The following is a 22,753-nucleotide window of genomic DNA, read 5'->3' as shown; positions in this document are numbered from 1 at the left end:
ACATCAATTTCAGACCTCCAGTGGGCGACTCTATGCTTTCAGGCCCATATCTTCTAAAACACATCCCTTATTTTCTTGAAAAATACACCTAAAGATGGGATTGGAGGCACAATTTGCAGGCTAAGATACTAAGCACTAAGTAAGTTGATCTCAGGAAATGATAGCGCCCAGAGTTTGGGGTGATGGCGGTGGTGACAGTGATGGCTGTCCTAAAGCTGTCCTAACCTGTCCCTCAGTCCCTCCATATCTATTTATTGAGCGATTATGCTAAGATACCAGAGAAGGCAACGGCACCCCACTCCAGTACTCTTGCCTGGAGAATCCCATGGACGGAGGAGCCTGGTAGGCTCCAGTCCATGGGGTCACTAAGAGTCAGGCACGACTGAGCGACTTCACTTTCACTTTTCACTTTCATGCATTGGAGAAGGAAATGGCAACCCACTCCAGTGTTCTTGCCTGGAGAATCCCAGGGACAGGGGAGCCTGGTGGGCTACTATCTATGGGGTTGCTCAGAGTTGGACATGACTGAAACAACTTAGCAATGCTAAGATACAATCCTTGCCCTTAGAAGAAGACAGGCAATGATCATACGATTGGTGTCATAAATGAGACAATTCACATGAAGCTTGTAATACATAGTTCAGAGTAACAACATGATTCATGCCAGTGGTTAGTACCACTGGTAACTGATCCCATCTTGGTGGGTCAGACATTTTGAGACAGTGGCAAATGCAGTGCTGGGGATTTTAATAGTTTCAATACTATTGTCATGAGGCAGTGATTATAAAGAGGTGACGGTATAGTTGTTAATATGGTGATAGCTCCAGATGTGGCAGTGTTGGGAATTGAGAATAAATGCTGAAAACACCAGCCTACCACGGAGCTTCTCTAGAAGCCCTGGAGATGACTTTATGCTCTGATACTCATGGAAGCTTCCTGGGCTCTAGATCCTGGTCCCAACCCATGACCTCATTCCAAAGCTCTGACGTGTGACCATGAGGAGTTTAGAATATCGGGCCCCTTCCTTGCTGGGGCTCCTCTGTGGGGTGAGGGGCAGGCTGCAAATAGCTTAGCTACTCTGATGGTTGTCAACAGAATAAACACACCTGCCCAGGTCTAAACGTACAGTGACAACGAGAAACCTCAGGGAAATCATGTCCTGAAGCTTATAATTGTTTGTTTTTCATTCTCTCTTTCTTGATCTCATCTCCTTAAAAAAATCTATTATTCTAGTTCCACATTAGCAAAAACTCAAAGGATTTTTCAAAAACTCCTAACAAGATTTGGCGCTCGTTCAGTACTCTGAAAAGGGGTGAATGAGAATCACAGGAAAGTGAAATCGGCTCCTGTCAGCAGGATGACAGGCTCTCAGCACACTCCTGGGGAGGAGGGCAGGGGGATGCTCAGATAGGCAGTCAGCTCCTTCTCTATGGCTGTGTTTCTCTTAGAGAGGCTACTCCCGCGGTCCAGATGGCACCCGAACGGTAACGAGAAATACTGGATGGAGCGGAAATCAAGCAAGAGCAGCAGAGGCTCAGGCTGAAGGCAGAGCAAATCACAAATGGAGAGATGTCACAGCAAAGGAAAAAATAGTCATGGGGGGCTGTGCCTGCTGCTCAGACAGCCGTTCCCTGCACAATGTTTTTTCCCTTTCTTCTCTGGAAGAATGCAGATTTTACATCTTAGGCATTCATTTCATAATTAATAAACCTTTCCTGAATGCGTTCTCAGAGGAAGGCACTGGGCCAATCTTGTGAGGACTGGAATGCTGTCCCTTCTCTGAGCTGCAACCGTCAAGTGAGGGACATGGGAGGAAGCCCGTTCGGGTCAGAGCACGAGGAGAGTGGTGACGGGGTACCACGAGGAGGATTCTCACAGCCCAGGGGCCGTTTTCACTGCTGTAGGACTGAAGCCAACTCCTCTGTAAATGGCCAACACAAGAATTCGTTTCCATGCGGTTGGAATTTGACTAGTTTACCCATCTCTTGAATTTTCTTTATCGCAGAATTAGGGAACTATCCACCTTCTAAGACAGGACTTCCCTAAATAAGATTTGAGGTAATAGCTTGGTGAGCAAAGTGCCTGAGACACAGCAAGATCTCCACTGTGTTGTGCTTAGTTGCTCAGCCGTGTCCAGCTCTTTGTGACCCCATGGACTGCAGGCCACCAGGCTCCTATGTCCATGGGGATTCTCCAGGCAAGAATACTGGAGTGGGTTTCCATGCCTTCCTCCAGGGGATCTTCCCTACGCAGGGACTGAACCCAGGTCTTCCACACTGCAGGTGGATTCTTTACTGACTGAGCCACCAGGGAAGCCCAAGATCTCCATTAGTGGATTAAATATTAAGTCAATAATACAATGAAGTATCCTTTCAGAGTATGATGGTATTTTATGGCATTTTGGACAGTTTTATGAATTGCAAGGAGGTAGAACTAGAAGAGGCTATAAACATCTCCAACCCAACTCAACCCTATATATTGTTCAGATGAAGAAACTGAGGCCTTTAAGATTTTCAAAATCATGATAATGTTAGTGGCAGAGCTGGGATGAAATCCCAAGTTTCCAACTCCTAGTCTAGTTCCTTTATTTCCATCACCACTCCCCTTATGTGTGAACAAACTAAGAGGAGACAAGAAGTCAGAGCACAATTTACAACAAGGAAACTAAGGCCCTAACAAGCTTGCTCATATGTAAGACAGTGAGGAAAATGACTCCTTTATAGAGCTCTGAGTATCAAGGGAGGCGATGTTCACCAATAAACTAGACTTGGAAGGCAGCCTACAGGTTGGAGTCAGAGGAAATTTACAAGAGCATTATTTATAATTGTCTCAGATTGATTGTCCAACCTATAAATAGTTTGTAAGTCTGTGTCATGATTTCCCTTGCTCTCTTAACAGGTCTCTCAGTATATGATATTTCTTACTCTCTCAGGCATTGGTATAAGCCACTCCTCATGACTGGCTGCCCTTCCCATCCTCGTTCATCAGAAGACTCTGGAGACCTGGGTCTAGTCATCTGTCCCAAGCCCTTGGAAGGGGTTAGATGATTCTCCTCTGGGCATCATATATGCTGTAATGGTTGATTACTTTCTCTCTTCTCTACTACAGACTATCACCTCATGACACTAAGTTCCTTGCATGGGAAGCTGTACCTTATTCTTCATATTCCTAATGTCTAAATACCCCAGGTGGCTAGCACACAAAAGGAAACTCATTGAATTGACAGATTAAAAAAAAAAAAAACCAGAAGGAGTAAATGGAGGCACTTGTTTATACAAGAGAATAGAAAACTTAACAGAAAGAAACTTAGTGATAGTATGATTTACAAGGCAGAGGGTATGCTGGTCCATATGGTGTTTTCTAATGCTCAGCATGTACGCATGTGCACGCACACACACTCACTCACTGAGACATGGCATTTGCTATTGTAAACTCCAGAAAGGAGGTCATATCCACTGTCATCGACTGAATGAAACGTCACAATCAGTAAATAACTCTGGTTCTAACTTCAAAGAAACACTAGGGAGATGTTCCAGAAAAAGTCATATGAACAGGAATATGCTCTTCTTCTGGCTCTTCTAACATCTGGATGGCATTTTCTTCTGAATTCAAGCCCGTTCCGTTAGCGACATCCATCAGTGGCTCCAGGGTAGCAGTCAATCTCTGACATTCCTCACCAAAGTCCAGCCAATGCCTAGGCTTACCCTACTTCCCAGCAAATGATGAAATGATTGTATTCCATACTGTTCAGACTCTCAAACTTAACTCGTTCAAATAATTTTTGATCTCCTAAAGTCTGTTCATTCCTTGTCTTCTGATTTCTACAAAGGCTACCAATTCAGGCCTGGATGCTCAAATCCTCAAAGGTAAAAGTTATCCTCTACGCCTCTCTCCCACATGCTGACATCCAATCATTCTTTAAGAAATGCTGACTCCATTTCTAGGACATACCCCACCTCTGCCTGCCCTTTCCCTCGGCTTGGTGGCATCCTCTATTGCCTGGACTGTTGCTTTTAACACTTTCTCCCTTAAGTTCATCTCCTACACAGCAGCAAGAGTGATATTTTTTAAATGTCAGATCAAGTTCACTTGCTGATGAACACCCTCCACTGACTTCCATTACACCTGCGATAAAATTCAAACTCCTTATCGCTGTCTATACCACTGTCCATACCACTGTCCACATTCAGCTGCTGCCTCTGAGTCAGAACCCACCCTCCACCACTCTCCCCTTCCCACCAAGCTCTGGCCAACATCAGCCTTCTCTCTGTTCCCCCTGGAGCCCTAGAACATTACTGTCCCAGGCCTTTGACCCTACCTTTCCCTGTCCCCATCCCACTCTCCATCAGGCTGGTTTCTTCTCACAACTCAGACTTGGCTCAGGTGTCACATCCCTAGACCTCCTCTGACTATTTACTTAAATACAGTCCTAGCTCCCAGCTCTTGTCACATTTTCCTGTTTGGTTTTCTGGCTAGCACTCATGCACTGTTTGGAGAAGGAAATGGCAACCCACTCCAGTATTCTTGCCTGGAGAATCCCATGGACAGAGGGGTCTGGTGGGCTGCTGTCCGTAGGGTCACACAGAGTCGGACACGACTGAAGTGACTTGGCATGCATGCATGTATTGGAGAAGGAAATGGCAACCCACTCCAGTATTCTTGCCTAGAGAATCCCGTGGACAGAGGGGTCTGGTGGGCTGCTGTCCGTAGGGTCACACAGAGTCGGACACGACTGAAGTGACTTGGCATGCATGCATGTATTGGAGAAGGAAATGGCAACCCAGTCCAGTATTCTTGCCTGGAGAATCCCAGGGACAGAAGAGCCTGGTAGGCTGCCGTTTACAGGGTCGCACAGAATCGGGTATGACTGAAGTGACTCAGCAGCAGCGGCAGCAGCAGCAGGCACTGTATTTCTGTTTACTAGATCACTGGCAGCCTTCTCCTGTGAAATGTGAGCTGGGCAAGGGATGGGGTCCGGTCTGACTTGTACAGCACCTGTGTCTGTGTGTGATATGCGATGATCACTGGACTGTATTTGTAGAAGGAGGAGGGAAAGAATGCTTGAATAGAAAAATGCTTAAGTGACCAGTGGCTAGTTCTAGGAGGTACCTTCCAGTACTGCAGAAACTGTAAAATGAAAACAAAAAGGACATTTTGTATGTACCTCTACAGGGACAAGGGAACACTCTGTTTGTCACTTTGATGTCTGTGCTCTGGTCTCTTTTCCTGCCTGTTCTCTGATGCTGGGCAACCCATTTCTGAAGACCATGGAGCCAGGGCCAGAGGATGCCAGATTCAGTGAGATCCCATACAGATCCCACAAGCAGAAACCCTCTTTAGCCACATCCTTGCTCTATGAAAGACCTTTTTGATTTAATCGGTATTTCTGGTTTGGTCACAAGTGGTTGACATCATTATTCTTGTTTTGATAGATCCATAAAGTTCCTAAATATATAAGCTCCTCTTGATCCCTCACTCTTCCACACCTTGACATCCAGTCATTATAAGAAATACTGACTCTATCTATAGAACACACCACCAAACAGTCCATTCTGGTCTAAAGAGGAAGGAGGGGCTAAATAGTAATATCAAGACCTCATCTGTTCTTGGCCAAGCAGGGATCAAGCATGACAATAATCATAATAGCTGATGCTTAGATGAAAGTTCCTCTCCACAAGCCAGACACCACTCTAAGGTGTGTTCATATAATAACTCACTTAATTACCACGGCAAATGTAGGTGCTATTGTTGTCCTCACTTTCAGAGAAGGGAACTGAGGCACAGAAGGGTCAATGACCTTGCCCAAGGTCACACAGCGAGTAAATGGCAGAGCTAGGATGTTTGCCAAAGTGGGTGAGCTTTAAAGTACATGTTCTTAACCAGTACTCTAGGGCGAGGAGAACAAAAGATGTAAGACAACGCGTGTTTTACAATGAGGGTCAAACAAAGTAAGGGGTTGGGAAGGAGCAGCCACTGGGGAGAGGAGTAGTTCAGAAGCCCAGCCCTCCAGGTCCACTACATCCTCTCTGGAGGACCATGGCCTGATCACACGGCAAGTGTTATCTCTACAATGATGAGGGGGGAAGGGGCGAGGACTTTCGAGGTGACCGTGGAAACAACAACCTAGAGACGGCCAAAGAGACAAGGCTATGAGATTACAAACACAGGAAAAGGGGAAAAAACCAGACTACTGGGTTGATGGCATGGGATGGTGGGAAAGAAGAGTAATACAGAAGATCAGGCAGCAGCTAAGCTGCCGGAAAGAAATGTGATGACATATTGACAGGTCTCTGTGACAGACAGAAAAATGAGAGGTGGAGACGGGAGAAAGTGGGTTAAGAAGTGAGAGTGACTGTTCCCTTAACACGAGCTGTTCCTCGTGCACAAGTGGAGAAGCAGGAGACTCCTGCATCATCAGACCTTACTTCTCTCTCCTTTTAGCAACTAAACTTCACTCTTCTCATCCACAAAGTAGAGAAATAATAGTTGGCATGTTAATTAAACTAGATAAATGTGAAGCGTTGGAATCCATTGGGGGAACTTTATCAATCTCTCTTTAAATATAAACACATACAACCCTTACAAAAGCACATCTGTAGGGGTGAGGGCCCAGAAAGTTCAAAAAAGTGTCACCAGGGACTTCCCTGGCAATCCAGCAGTTAAGACGTCACCTTCTAATGCAGGGGGCAGGGCACAGGTTTGATCCCTGGTCAGGGAACTAAGTTCCCACATGCCACATGGCCAAAAGAAAGTGTCACCAATGACTGTTTGGCAATGTGGTATTCGGGAACCACTGATCTGGTTGCAGCTTGCCAAGCACTGTATGTACTCCCTTGGCCCCCAGTAAACACTTGGCAAATACTTGTTTCTTGCCTCCTTTCTAAGTCATTGCAAAAACAGGCTTCACGCACTTTGGGTTGGGACTGTCACTGACCTTATTTTCTTATTCTCCATGACCATTTATTCATCCCTTTCCCCTTTTTTACAACTAGAATTCATTCATTATTCTTCTGCAACCACTAACAGCAGCATTTAGGGAGAAAGAAAGAGCCTTAGCATGATGATTTATCCAGAAACACTGAATTACTGTACCGGGAGACAATGAGTGTCAGCCTCAATGGATATTTATGGGGAAACGGTATATCACAGCTCTGCTCATTAGAGATGCTGTAGTTAAGGTTCTATGGATGTTAACGATCTATATTAGAGGCATAAGGAAAGACTCGCAGCAGCAGCAGCAGTTAACAGACACCCCAGAATCCCATTTTCTTCCCACATCACAGAGCTCCAAGGAATCTGATTTATGCCCACTGAAGGAGCAGGTGTGCACTGGGGCACCTGTATCTTGGGGGCAGTACTGTCTTTGTTTTAGAATAGATAGTGTGACTGGCAAAGAGTTTCAGGAACAAAGCGGATAGAGAGCTCCCGCCTTCTGTTTGAAATCTCACTGTGTTCTGGTCTTAGAGACAGCTGGACTCAGTAGGAAGAGCATTTCTTGTGTGTGGATAGGGTGGACCTGCACCCTGGGCTACCTAAGATCACTCCCGTTCCTACCTATTGTCCTGACATAATTATTAATAGCAATCCCCCTTTCCCTTTAAAAGTGACCCAGTTTGGATGATAAACTAGGTCACCCTACCTTTAGGGTCAGAGAGAGAGGGATTAGATCCTTAGTGATGCCTCTTCTAGCTGTGCTGTTTAACTTCTCTGATCCCCAATAGCCTTTACGTAGAGAAGAGATGTACGTCTCAGGGTAATTTGGGAATGCCTTGACATAGTATGCTGTGCCTTCTACAGTCCCTTGCTTGGTAAGGGTGCTCAACATTTGGTATCACAACTGTTTTATCCTCACCCCACAGCCCTGGCACTCCCCTGCAGGCTCAGCCCCACCCCATTTAAGCTTGGTCTTGTTAGCATTATTGCTTGAGCAAGGAGAACCGAAAACGTTCCAGCCTCTTACCCTTCCCCCCAGTGCTCTCAGGATCCTAAAAGCACCCTAGTGGTTAAACCAGGTCTTACTCATCATCGTATTTCTTGAAATATTTGATATAGCCCTTTGTTCATAGAACAGCTCATAATAACAACTATGGCTAACATTTATTGAGTAGTACTATATGCCAGGCGCTGTTCTAAATGCTTCACATGCATCACCTTATTCAAGTTCTCAGAAGGTAGGTACCACACTCATTATTCTCATGTTACAAGCAAATACACTGAGGCTCAGAGAAGGTTAAATAACCCACCCAAGTTTACATAGCTGGTAATAGAGGCAGAAGATTTTCAAGCGTTAAGTAGTCAGTCTGCAAGGCTCACGTTTTTAAGTGTACTCCCATGCTGCCTACCAAGTACTGAATACCTACTCTGGGCAAACACAACAGAAATCATATGTGTTTTATAATTTAATCCTTATAGGAATCCAGGGAGGTAGCTCTCCCCACATTGTTAACTGGTCACTAAGAAGAACCTGAAAGGTTAAGTACCTTGCCTAGATTCACACAGTTAAGAAGAATAATGCTCTGAATTGCTTCAAATTTCAATGCATACATGTGGAATCTAGAAAAATGGTACAGAGGAACCGGTTTCCAGGGCAGGAATAGAGATGCAGACATAGAGAATGGACACGTGCACACAGCGGGAAGGGTGGGACAAACTGGGAAATGAGGATTGACATATATACACTATGATGTGTGAAATAGTAGTGGGAATCCGCTGTATGGCACAGGGAGCTCAGCTCGGTGATCTGCGATGACCTTGATGGGTAGGAAATGCGGGTGGGGGGTGTGGGGAGGTCCAAGAGGGAGGAGATACATGTGTACATATGGCTGACTCACTTCACTGTATAGCAGAAACTAGGTTCAATCCTCGGGTCAGGAAGATCCCCTGGAGAAGGGAATGGCAACCCACTCCAGTATTGTTGCCTGGAGAATCCCACGGACAGAGGAAACTGGCAGCATGGAGTCCACGGGGTTGCAAAGAGTTGGACACGACTGAGCGACTAACACTCAGTTTCAACAACACTGTAAAGCAATTATACTCCAATAAAACAATTTCACGCTGTTTCTGCTGTTTCACTGCTTCTTAAAGACTACAGTCCTGGTCTGCACTCAGAATTTGATTGTCTAGTAACAAAGCCTTGATAGGAAATGATATGAAGGCTTTCTGCATCTGACCGCCCAACTTCTCCCACCCATGGAATAACTGTGGGATTCTTTGGCAGTACCTTCTCCACACCTCTTCCCTTCTAGAAACCTCTGTTCTTCAGACAGAGGAAGGTAGAGGGTTTCCAAGTGGGTGGGCCTTAGGGTTCAACATGGGTCTAACCACATCCTCCTCTTTCATCTGTTTGTACAGAAGGCTACTGGACACACTTCATTCAAAAAAATTTTTTGAGTTTTATAAAAAGTTTAAAGATCATTCTTCCAGGAGACCAGTGGCAGAGGAATGAAGTCATCAGTGTTTTATGCATATATGATTTTTGCCAATACACAACTGAGTAAGCAGGGAACCGGGCAACTGCTAACACACCCATTTATCCCCTCTATATTGGCTTCTATAGAAAGCAAGTTTTGGGGATGACTTAACATTGAGCCATCTACAACCCTATTTGTACAACCCTTCACGAGAACATTGATTGTTAACCCTGGGAGAAAGAACCAGATCATTCAAGGTGGTAACGTAACTGGGCCCTGATGTGAGTCATGGATTGAAAACAGAGAGGGAGATGAAAGGGATTACTATAACCTTTGACAAGAACTTGAAAACAGCAAATAGAAGGGCTGATGAACAAACCTTCTTAGAAGTCAGAGCTATAAAAAAGCGTCCGTAAATGACAGAGCTATAGGAGAGGAGACAGGGCATTTGGCTCAGATTACCCAGTTATCTGATGTCCCAAATTTTTCCACCTAGGAGAGAGCTTGTATTTGTCTCACCATCCACGTCTGCAAGAACGTCTAGATCTAGCCCCATCATTCACTCAAATACACACACAGCCTTACCCGCTTTCTCTTGTCAGCAGGGTCTCGCCCTCAGTCCAGACCCACAGTGGTCCTCACTGGCCTACCCCTCAACACTTGGCCCTCAGAACCATCCTTGCCCGTCCCTGCTCTGTGCTGAATGACAGTGACCAATCCCAGTAAACCACATTGCTCGGGGTCCCTTGCCATCCATTTCCATTTAAATTTGACCAAGAGGAGGCCGGGATCAGAAGTTGGATGGTGGGAGGGAAGGAAAACTGTGAATTTCTCCCCTGCTCTCCCTGGGCAGTTTTCTTGCAATGGGTGAGTTTCTCCAGGCTTTCTACCAGACAAACCTCTCCACGTGATCTCACCTCCCGCTGGGCAGCTCCCTCTGTGGTCCCAGTACCTGCTGACGACCCCAACTCCTGGGCTCTGCCAACACCACTGCCTTCCTTTGTCTGTTGAGCTCGAGGGGTAACTCTAGTAGCAACTTCCGACCAAGACTCATCTGGGTTGCCCCACTGTTGCCTATTTGGTTTTTTTAAACACTTTTATCAATAACCTCAGATATGGAGATGACACCACCCTTAGGGTAGAAAGTGAGGAAGAACTAAAGAGCCTCTTGATGAAAGTGAAAGAGGAAAGTGAAAAAGTTGGCATAAAGCTCAACGTTCAGAAAACTAAAATCATGGCATCCAGTCCTATCACTTCATGGCAAATAGATGGAGAAACAGTGGTAGATTTTATTTTTCTGGGCTCCAAAATCACTGCAGATGGTGACTGCAGCCATGAAATTAAAAGATGCTTGATCCTTGGAAGAAAAGCTATGACCAATATAGAAAGCATATTAAAAACCAGAGACGTTACTTTGCCAACAAAGGTCCATCTAGTAAAGGCTATGATTTTTCCAGTAGTCATGTGTGGTTGTGAGAGTTGGACTATAAAGAAAGCTGAGCACCGAAGAATTGATGCTTTTGAACTGTGGTGTTGGAGAAGACTCTTGAGAGACCCTCGGACTGCAAGGAGATCCAACTAGTCCATCCTAAAGGAAATCAGTCCTGACTGTTCTTTGGAAGGACTGATGTTGAAGCTAAAACTCCAATTCTTTGGCCACCTGATGCGAATAGCTGATTCATTTGAAAAGACCCTGATGCTGGGAAAGATTGAAGTTGAGAGAAGAAGGGGACAACAGAGGATGAGATGGTTGGATGGCATCACTGACTCAATGGACATGAGTTTGAGTAAACTTCGGGAGTTGGTGAAGGACAGGGAGGCCTGGCGTGCTGCAGTCCATGGGGTTGCAAAGAGACAGACACGACTGAACTGAACTGAACACCTTTGTAACTAGTTCCCCATGTTCATGTCTCTTTATTAAACTGCCTGGTATGGACTCTGTGTTCCTGACTCCATCCTGATGTAGATGCATAGATAACTCCATTAGCTATGTAACAACCTCCCCACCTGCTGAGCCACCTGCCATACGCCAGAGCAATGCTGAAAAACGCCTCCAATAGTGTCACTCCACCACCTGAAAGTGACAGTGACCTCCCCCAAATTCCCAGGTTCTCAGTGTCACACTTCAGGCCCTCTCCTTCCCTCCCCTTGGTATCCCTGTCTCCTTTCCCAAGAGGGCATGCTGTGGTCCTGTCATCCCAGACTGTTCATCAGCCCCTGGGACATGTGAGGCTTCTCCACATTTCAGTGCCTTTAAACACTCAATTTCCTCTTCCTGTATAGTGTTCCACCCTTTCTCCAGTCTTTTCAAACTCTATCCCCCAGGTAAAGACCTTACTAAACTCCCTCAGGCAAAGTTTACTGCCCCTCCACTGCCCCCAGGGCCTCTTGTAGCCTCTTACAGCCTTGATTGTATTGATTGGGATTACTTTTATATGTCTATCTTCTTTTTGAGACCATTAACTTTCTTCAGCAGCTGGTCTTATTCATCTTTATACCGCTATGGAATAGAACACCGTATGGCAGGTAGGAGCTTCTTAGTAACCATTTGCCAAATGGATGAATGAAAGGATAGGATGGATAGAAAAGAATGAAATGAAATAAAGTAGAATGAAATAGAAATAGAATGAAATGAATAGAAGTTGTAAGGGAATTCCAAAGAGAGAAGGGTTTTGTAGCAATCAGAGGTCTGGGATTACAAAAGTGATGGCGGTCTGTCACTGCAGGTACATGAGCTGAAGCCCAGGAGTCAGGAATGCTTATTTGCACTCATCACAAGCCTTGGAGGATTTTTGCTTTGGTGGGCAGGTTAAACGAGACAGCATCTTTTAATATTCCTATTAACTTTAAGATTCTAGAAATTTAGGATTCTATCTCAGGAAAAAGTTCACGTACAGCTAAAAGAAAGTCCACTCAAGAAACATTAGAAGAGGCAAGCTTCTCTTTCTTTTGTGGGAATATGCAGATTCAGATTCCTTTTTCTCACTTTGAGATGATCTCCTCTCTTGTGACACCTCTGTTCACTGTGTTGTGATCATTATAATTTCTCTGCAATGTGGTGCTTAATCAGGAAGTGAAACTGACGAATGCTCAGACTAGACTTAATCCAATTATGCAACATCTTGATTCAGATTTTAAACTAAAGGAAAAACCAACTGCTAAATTCTGAATGAAAATTTATTTGCCGTGAATGATGGGGACTGGGCGTGGAGGAAACAATTGTCCAGAGAACTCTTGCAATTCTTCCCATGAATGGATTGCCTCTTCCTACATTTGCAGCAGCAAAATGGAAATGAATCCAGGACAAGGAAAGCCATCCAGAGGCTGACTGCTGGGGGACAGGGGTCTCAGAAAAACACCAAGGAGTCTGGAGTGTAGGAGGCAGGAGCACTAAAACAAGCAGGTTTCTGAGTTTTAGAGGTAGGCTGCTTTCATTAAGATTTGTTCTCTGGGATTCAAAAACATCTTTTCAACAGCAGGATGAGGAAAGCAGTGGTGCCAGGCAGAGTGAGGGTCTAGAGAAGGAGAGAGGTGTTCACAGTCATACACAGAGCCTCAGGCCTCCTGAGCTCCGAGTGTTTATAGAAACTCAAAAGCAATGAGTAATCAGAGCGGGGAACTGAGTTCCAAGTACTGATTCTGATCAGTTGAGGGTTAGGAGATGGAGGACTTTGCATTTTCTGGAAACCTAATGGCAGCATTACTTTAGTGGAATCATGTGGGTACCTGAGTCAGAAAAACACAGGGTTCAAATTCTGGCTTTGTGAGTTTTGTGAACTCTTAAAGCCTCAGGCTCCTTATATGTAAATGACACCTACCTAGCAGGTTTGTGGTTACTGAAGGAGATCAGCCAAGATCAGAGCCTAAGCTGTCTGGGGCAGAGATGCTCAGTGGGGTCTTTCTGCTTTTCCCCAGCTATGTTAGCCCTAGATCCGGTACATATGGCTACTGTCCATAAAAAGGAACCGAATGGATCCCTCAACTTCAAATCTGACCGTTGGGATGTTTATCAGTTTCATCCAGGCTGATAAACTGGATACAGGATACAGACTGGTCTACAGCCTTGAGGATACAGACTGGTCTAGAGCCTTGATTTCAAGTTCTATAGGAGGAAATTAAGGAGGAACAGATTTCTAAGCACCTACTCTGGGCCAATGCTCGCTCAGTGAGGTGATCTGATTACACTACTTGGTTAACTTCTTATTCAGAGCACTAACTTCACTGGGAAAGGCCACGACTTATTGATGGGCATTTCAGAGTAGACATCTGAACACAGGATTCTAATAATGAAGCCAGATGATAATAATGAAGACAGGGAGGGGGTATATGGCTTGGCAGCTGAGCTATCTGCGCGCAAGATGATGAGATAAGTATTAATACATGAGGGCAAATGGAACGCCAGAGGAGATAAGAGAATTGGAAGTCTAGCACTGTAGTCAGCTTTACAATATGAGGGTTCCTTATAGAACCACCATATGCTGCCTGAACACTCCTAGGGCCGGAGAACTCACTACTTTGAGAGGCTGTCATTTCTGAAAATCAGCTCAGATGGTCTTCAATTTCTTTCTTATATTGAGAGCAGTTTTGACCTCTCTTGTCATTAAACATGGGCCATTCTCTTAATCAGGTCAAAGTGTTGGTCGCTCAATCGTGTCCAACATTTTGTGACCCCACAGACTGTAGCCTGCCAGGCTCCTCTGTCCATGGGATTCTCCAGTTAAGAATACTGGGGTGGGTAGCCATTCCCTTCTCCAGGGGATCTTCCCAACCCAGGGATTCAACCTGGGTCTCCCACATTTCAGGCAGAGTTTTTACTGTCTGAGCCACCTGGGAAGACCCTCTCTTAATCATAGAACAGCACATAAAATCAGTAGAAGTAACGAATATATACCATCCTTCAATTTTTACTTCCCCAGCATCTCATAAAAGTGACCCCTGAGCATCACAGAAATGTTTCATGTTGATGTGTGAGTCTCATGAAAGCCCTGAAGTGTTACTAGCAGATGGTGATCCTTTCCACTTTGCAGCCCAAAAAATGGAGTCTCAGAAAGTCAAAGCGACTGACAAAGGGAAGAGAGAATCTCATGGAGGTCTTATCATTCCTTTCAATTTCTGAATCCATGTTACACCAAAAGGAAATTAATATTGAGACCAAAGCATCCATTTGACAACCTATGTCCTTCCTATTTACCACTATGCCAAACTTCCCAGAATTTCTTTTGAAGGCCAAAAAAAGTTCAGCTAGTAATCACTGACTTGTTATTACTAATAATTAGAAAGTCTTTTATATCTAATACAACTACATAAAAAGCTTTTAAACTGGGCAATTATAAGGTGAAGGATAAAAGATCTTATTCAGTTGTAAGAATATTATATGAGAGGGTGAGCGTAGGGGAGAAGAAGAATGTGGAGTATTTCCTGTCGTTGAAACCGTTGACCTTCACAGAAAATCTCAACCAAGTTCAGCGCTGTGAGGCATAAAAGGATCTGGAATGGGCCCTTTAGCAGCCTGTGAATGCCTGCTGTGAAACTAGACCATGTCCAAAGGCTAACAGAGTGCAAAAGGCACTAAATAATGAATGTGGACACTTTCCTCTCCATTTAGGAATGTACATTTTTGACATCCCCAAAGAGGCCAGGGAATTTGTCTAAAGAATATGACAGCATCATCAGCTGGCAGAAAGGGAGACTGCCTGCCTTGCCCACCTCTTTGAGAAGGAAACTGATGAGAAATTAACCAGGTCTGAGTGTTGCTATTTAGAGGCAGTCTGGACTCAGGAACCAGGACCCCAGTGATTAGCCCAGAGGTGCTTCCATGTCTCTTTTGCCTGTTCAAATCCTCTCATCCTTCAGGGCTTTGCCCAAGTTGTACCTTCTTTCCTGAAACCTTCCTAACTCTCTAGCCAACTAACATTTCCTGCCAGCAAGCATTTATGCCACCAGGTTTCAGAGACCTTGACATAGAAGCAGACCCACCTGTTTAAGATACAGAGGAGATCAGACCCTGTGCAAAGCTTCTGACTTCCTTGACCAGGAAGGGATGGAATGTATATTTCTAGGAATGAGTGGGATTAATCCTTATCTGGGCTCAGATTCCCAGGAGATGATGGAGGGAAGCAAAGCATGACCTCAAGAACAAATCTGCTGGAAGAAGGCAATATTATAGGTGCAAAGTAAAATAAGCAAACAAAAACATCCTAATGTGTTATTTACGAGAGCAGAACAGGAAAGGGGCCAGTACAGCTGAGCATCCTAAGTTTATGGGACAAGGAGGATGTTCAACTAGGACAGGGATGAGCGAATGTGAAAGTGGAAGTGTTAGTCACTCACTCTTTGCAACCCCATGGACTGTAGACCATCAGGCTCCTCTGTCCACGGGATTTTCTTCCAGATCCAGGGACTGAACCCCGGTCTCCCGCATTTCAGGCAGATTCTTTACCATCTGAGCCACCAGGGAAGGTGAATGTGAGGGAGTAAAAACAGAATTGGCTTTCTGTCTGAACCTACATACATGTGTGCATGCTAAGTCACTTCAGTCCTGTCCAACTTTGTGACCCTGTGGACTGCCAGGTTCTTCTGTCCATGGGATTCTCTAGGCAAAAATAACTAGAGTGGTTGCTATGCCCTTCTCCAGGGGATCTTCCCAACCCATGGACTGAACCAGCATCTCTTATATCTCCTGCACTTGCAGGCAGGTTCTTTATGACTAGTACCACCTGGGAACAATGTAACAAACACAATGAATTCCGACATCTGCTGCCCTAAACCTCTGAAATCCCCAATACATCAAATTTGCCACTTTCTGAGCATCTCTCTGACCATGAAAGAGTGATGATGAGCCACAAACTGAGGCTTTAGAATAGAGGTTCTAGAGCTGAGATCAAGGGATCTCGTTGGCTTCAAGGTCTACAAAAACTTACATGTGGACATGTGTTTCTTTCTGGGGAACGAGTCTATAAGCAAAATTTCAAGAACAGAAATCCCAAGAAAAGTTTCTTTATGGATAGTGATGATTAAAAGTAATTCTTGTCCTCAAGGAGCTCACAGAAAAGAAAGGGAAACAAATAGCATAATAACAGTTCACAGCTATTGAATCCTCACTGTGTACCGAGTCCTGTGCTCATTCACATATTTAAGCTCATTCAGTCTCTAGCCATCTATGGGGTCACACAGAGTCAGACATGACTGAAGTAGCTGCTAAGTCGCTTCAGTCGTGTCTGACTCTGTGTGACCCCATAGACGGCAGCCCACCAGGCTCCTCTGTCCATGGGATTCTCCAGGCAAGAACACTGGAGTGGGCTGCCATTTCCTTCTCCAATGCAGGAAAGTGAAAAGTGAAAGTGAAGTCGCTCAGTCCTGTCCGACTCTTAGCGACTCCATGGACTGCAGCCTACCAGGCTCCTCCGTCCATGGGATTTTCCAGGCAAGAGTAGTGGAGTGGGGTTTGCAGCAGCAGCAGTCTCTAGCAAAAACTCTAAGGTAAGTGCTATCATTAACCCGAAAGCCAGGCTTTTAAGGAACCCAAGGTCCAATGGCTCAGTGGATACATTAAGAGAAAATAATCCTTTATGATCATCACAAAGAGAAGGACAGAGGTATCCCAGAGAGGCTGATTACTCTGGGGCAAGGAAGGCTTCCTGGTGGAGTTGGGCTGTCACTTAGAATACTTGGCAATCCTCAGCTCTGTGAGAACTGTTGGCTGGTGCATTGCTTGTTTCAGCAACAAGTGGAAATGTTCTCATTTAATCTACTCCATGTCCTCTATTAAAGGTTTTACATAAATCTTTAATCTGTCAAACAAAGCTACAAGACAGACACTACTTTCTTTGTACAGATGATGACACTGAGGCTTAGAGATACAAAAAGCTACTCAAGGACCCTTAATAGGTGGTCAGGATGAGAGCCATACCCAGATTTGACTCTGAAGATCAGGTGGTTGTATATTTCTGGCCTGGTTGGTGGTTTTCCTCAATGACAGCACCAAGCTGAGTCCTTTATTAGGACTCTGTGCAGATCTGTCCCAAGGAAGAAGAAACCAGGTGGTCCCCAGACTAACAGACCAATGGGCAGTCTCCCTTCTTGTGGGAAACTTGTAGGATCCCCCAGATTCCCTTGGAAGATGCCTGGTTGTCCTTGGTTTGTGTTTCTGGGTAAGGAGCAGGTGGTGAAGGTGTGAACAGCGACAGTATGGCAGGGATTCTCAGAGCATAGATATATCCTGGGGAAAGGCACTTGGCAGAGAGGAGGGGCTTTGAGGAGAAGCCTGGGGCAAGGGAAGATGTCAGAGCAAGGGAGACACAGGATACATAAGACATCTCTGGGAGGTTTAGGCAAGTGGGAATAACTTTCCAATACACAGACTATTTTATCCTCAAAATCACCTTGCAACTTAGTATCAGTAATTTCTTTTGGAAGATGAGAACACTGTGCCTCAGAGGCAAGGAGACCTATCACGAGGCTTACAGGCAGTAACGATAGACAGGAGTTGAGATTCCAGGTGCATCCACCTGCCTCTCACTTGAGACTATGCTTTGCACTTTCTCCCTCTCTCAGATTTTTAGAAATACTGAGATAGTTCATGGAAAAGCCATTATCATCATCAGATGCTTCTGAGAGTCAGTGGTAATAATAGGTGGGAAGCCACTGTGGGGCATTCAGGCAGCCCCGACATCCTCTAAGCAAAGCCTTAGCATACGTCCTCAATGACTGTTTAGAATCAGAGAAACAGGAAATTCTCATTAAAAAAATAGCAAGAATTTTCATAAATCCCTTCTACAAGGAAAAAGGATCCATATATCTATTAACTATCCCTAGAGTAGCCGTGTTGTATCTGGCTGCGAAGAACCAAGCCCTGGGCTTGCTTCTAGTAACACAAGGACCCCAGGAAGCTCCCAGAAGCTCCTGAGGAAGAAGGATTCCAACACTGTGTGGTCTACTCCTGGAGGAATGACAGGTGTGGAGGCACAAATGCAGGGGCGATGTGCTGACGCTGTTGGGAGAATCAAGAAAGACTCCCCTAAACACAAGGCAGGATGTTGGGGGAGGGCTTCAGGGAGGGTGGGGAGGGTATGACTGCTTGGGGAAGCTGAGGAGTCCAGTGGAGCTGGACCAGGATGAGGCAGGCCAAAGATACAGCAGAGGCTGGGACCCGAGTGCCGTGTATGTCAGGTTGAGAGTCTGGATTTTCTTTTTCTTTTTTTGGAGCTACTAAGCATGGAGGTGGTGTGGCCAGGCTGGTTAATAAATTCACAAAAACCAAAGGCAGCAAATGGAGCATGTTTCCTCACGTATCTAAGCCTGTTAGGGGCAAGTAAGGCAATTTAGGCACAAATTGAATTGGAGGGAGCTGTGCGATGGGGGCTGGACCAAATTGAAACACGAAGAGCAGACCGGTGTCTTGGTGACAAGCAGGCTTGATTAAATGCAAAGGCCTCTGAGAGAAAAACTGCTTTTTCTGAACGGCCCTACACTGCATGCCTTCTACTGTTTCTACACTCGGTGTTTTTAAAGGGGCTAGTACTCAGATATGTCTTATTAAAACTAACATGCATTGAGTTTTGGAAGCCGTCTTTAGGTGGGATAGGATGGTTTCAAGATACTGGAAGAGTGGGTAGAGAAATGGAAATAAGTCAGAAAGAAAGTTCACTAGGAAAAAGGGGAGTGGAGCCAGGGGAGGGTAAGAAGGGGCCAGAAAGACTCCTGATTGGAGGAATCCAGAAACTCAGGTTTGGAAAGGGTATCAAAGGCTTGCCCCTCTGGCCATTCAATGTCTGAATCCCCGCCCCTCCCCACCTTCATCCCATCATCCTTCTGACAGGTGGTCTTCAAGGCTCTGCTTGTACAGCTCCAGTGATGGAGAGCTTACTCTCTGAGGTGCCAGAGTTCCACCCTTGAGCAGTTCTGACCATCAGTAGACCACCCTTAGCTGGAGTTAGAAATGACTTTCTTGTAGGGCCACCCCGTCTCAGTTCCGAGAGTTGGCAGATACAGAAGAGTATAATCCCTCTTCCATTTCATGGTCCTAGGGATGCCCACCTCCATAGTCATGGTTTCATTTCTCCAGGCCAAAGGTTTTCAGGTCCTTCTGCTACTTGTTCACCAAATTGGGTTTCAAACCCCATTATTAATCTTATCTTGAAACATACAGGGCTGTCTCTATGTCTCTCATGGTGTGGGGTCCAGGACTGATAACAGTGTTCCAGAGAAGGTCATTTAGCCTCACAACAGCTCTGTTAGGACCACAGCTGGGTTCCTGAGGGTCAGTATGACTTCAAAACCGGTGCTCCTCCCACCCATGGTTGAATGAAGTCAGCAGAGACTAAACACCCCAGTTCTTTTTACACAAGCTGAGGCAAAGTCACAGGTCCCCCCACTCAAAGCCTGCACTGGCTCCTCAGGGCTGCCTGGGTTAGGTAGAAGGCGCCTTCTGAGTGCAACTTCAGTTGCACTGAAACATGTCTCAAACATGGTTCTGAGCCCAGCAGTGACACACAACTGAGTATTTTCCTTTGTATCTCAGACTTCCAGGAGTCCCCCTAGCAGATGAGGTCCAGGTGCAGCGGGCCCCCGGTTCTCTGCAAGCCTACATACAACACATGGCCTTTTCTATAGCGTGCTGATCACTGACTGGACCCTTAACACACTCCAAAGGCTCTGGCCAGCCCTTGTTCTGTCTTTCTGAAGCTTCTTGACCACTTTCAAATTGAGTGGACAGCTCTCTTCCCAGAACCAAGAACTGCCCCTGCTTGACCAGGCATCATGGAGTCTTTGGCTGGAGACTTTTTCCATAAAATACCGGAGACTCTGAATCCCTTGGACATAGGAGTTTTCATGATTCAGCAGATTTCCACTCAGGGAGCCAGACCTTCATGCAGACTCAGCCCCATCATTTCCACCTCTAACCCCCTTCCCCTCACCCACTGAGGAGTCCCCAGCATGCTGTCCCCAGCAAAGCCATATAGGTGGTGATCCGTATGCATAAGAGCGGATTGTGGACTCCCTTCCTCGGATTGCAGACCAAGCCTCGGTATAAAGCCAGGTTGTGGGGACCCAGTAGAAGACAGGAGATGTACTTACACTTACAGGTTGACTTTTTGGCACATCATAAACACCTTCCTTCTTTTGGCTGGTGGGAACCTACGAAAAAATCAAATTCAACACAGTCAAAACACTCTGGTACTCTGCTTTTGAAGAACAAAGCAACCAGGCTTTCCTTCCACTGGCTAAGCGTGTGTGAACTCAGCCCCGGAGGCCTGAGCAGCCAAAGCAGAAGGAGGAGCTGCTGGCAGCATGAAAGCGTCAGGCCAGGCTCCTCCTCTCAGGCAAGCTGGAGGAGGAGAGGGGGTGTGAATCATTCCACAGAGGTTTGCAGGATGTCTCTGCCACCGGACTCCTCACAGTACCACAGCAGAGGAAGCTAAAGGCAGAGACTTCAGAGATCATGTGGTGAAAAAAATAATCATCTCACCAAAGACAAAAGTGATGCCAGGGAGGTGCTAGGAGGTGCCTAAGTTGTTACAAACAGTTTGCAGCTGAGCTTGAAGTACTACTCCATGCTGATCTGAGATCCAGGTTATTTAAAATTCAACAAATACCCAGGTCCTAAAACAAAATACAGCTTCTGCTGGGATCACTCACATACTATCTGATAATCACCAAAGGTTTTTCTGTAAGAAAAGGGTCCATCCATGGCAGAAAAAGCATGCGACTAGAATCGAAAAACTCTCCAATGGTTTTCTAACACTTCTCTGTAACTTTTCTCCCTCTCTTCTCTTCCTTATCCATCTGGCCTTCCTGGGCCATGTGTAAACTGTCAAGGCCTAAGCAAGTCACTTAGCTCCTCTGGGCCTCACTGAAATGGGAACTTCAGCTCTGCTTCTTGCTTAGGTTATACATCAAAGGCAAAAGAGAGTAAATAATAAAAGTCTATTTGGCACCATCATACTGTCAAGTGTTAGAACGGTAATGTCTTTTGCCATTAATACATTATGTACATATGTACCCAAATACATATGAATAACAATGGACTTGTGGAATACTTTTCAAGTGAGTCTATCAGGGGCCTTGCTCTGAAACATTCAAGTTTCTGACACTAGTTCATCCTCAGTGACTAGCAAAGCTTAACTCAAACCCTCCATGGAGGGATCAGCCAGTAGTGGTTTTCTGTCTGATAACTGGTCTCTTTTTGATCAAAGTGAAAGTGAAAGTGAAGTCGCTCAGTCATGTCCGACTCTTTGCGACCCCATGGACTGTAGCCCACCAGGCTCCTTTGTCCACGGGATTCTCCAGGCAAGAATACTGGAGTGGGTTGCCATTTCCTTCTCCAGGGGATCTTCCCAACCCAGGGATCAAACCCGGGTCTCCCACATTGCAGGCACATTGCTTTAACCGCTGAGCTACCAGGGAAGCCCCTTAAAAACAGGCATGGCACATAAGAGCCAGTAGTCCTTCAGCAGGTGTCTGCTACATAAGTATATCATTGAGGATTGTGGAGACTAGTTAAGAAAAATTATCTTTTAAGCTTGGACCAGCTTAGAGAAGAATTTGAGCTTATTCCTGGAGTCCCTTTGCCATTTTCTCTCTCACTTACCTTAAAATCTTTATACTAATGCTGAGAAGTTAGTATTAAATTCTCCACTTTAAGTAGCAGAGAGTGAGGCTCAGAGATGTTAGGGAAATTTGCCTAAAGTTTCATAGCTAGGAAGTGATCAGAGTCAAAGGTATCTTATTCTGGCTATGGAACAAGACATTTATCACTAACGGTATGAGCTAACACTGCCAGAGCATTTTCTATGTGCCAGGCATTATTCTAAACATTTATGTTCACATACATCCTCATTTAATCTCCGTGAGTGGGAAGCCAGAAGCATCAGCCTGTATAGTCTGCCTTGAACTACTGCATCATACAAATAGCTGCAGCTCCCCTCTGTTCCAACCATTCCCACAGTAGATTTGGGTGTTTCTTGTCCTCTGACATTCATTCTATACTCCTGGAAGCTCGTGCACATCCTTGCAAAACAACAGGACTCTGAGTGAGCATGGCTGTGCAGAAGATGCACTTTCAGTTACTCCTGCAGCAGGCAGCCCATGAAGAATGTAATTTCTTTGCTCCTGATAAGTAAGCTCCCTCCAAAAGGAACCCTCTAAGAATGCCTACAGAGTCCTTGTTAACAAGGGCCAATAAATTACAAGCCCTCACTTTTATTTTTACTAGCAGCTCACCCTTGCTTGAGCAAAATGAACAGTGTTTTTCTGTTCCCTGCAATTCACTGCTCACTATGGGCACTTAGTAAGTTGAACCGCAGCTGACTCTCAATTATGCCTGCAAATGGAGGAGAAGCAGT

General features: G+C 45.4%; 1 protein-coding gene across 7 annotated transcripts in view; it reads right to left on the bottom strand.

Annotated features, from left to right (window-relative positions):
• Positions 1-22,753, bottom strand: part of DAB1 (DAB adaptor protein 1) — a 462,229-nt gene that overhangs the window by 45,577 nt on the left and 393,899 nt on the right. For 6 of the 7 annotated variants that reach the window (XM_070367959.1, XM_070367958.1, XM_070367957.1 and 3 more), the window contains one exon: positions 20,487-20,546. In XM_070367959.1, the coding sequence (XP_070224060.1) occupies positions 20,487-20,546 (60 nt within the window). The remainder of the gene's footprint in view (positions 1-20,486; positions 20,547-22,753) is intronic. The other variant, XM_070367962.1, reaches the window with a different exon arrangement.

Source organism: Bos mutus, chromosome 3 (genome assembly GCF_027580195.1).
Source record: "Bos mutus isolate GX-2022 chromosome 3, NWIPB_WYAK_1.1, whole genome shotgun sequence".
NCBI classification, from domain to species: domain Eukaryota; kingdom Metazoa; phylum Chordata; class Mammalia; order Artiodactyla; family Bovidae; genus Bos; species Bos mutus.
Note: the sequence above shows the minus strand (reverse complement) of the source record. Positions and strands in the feature narration are given on the sequence as shown.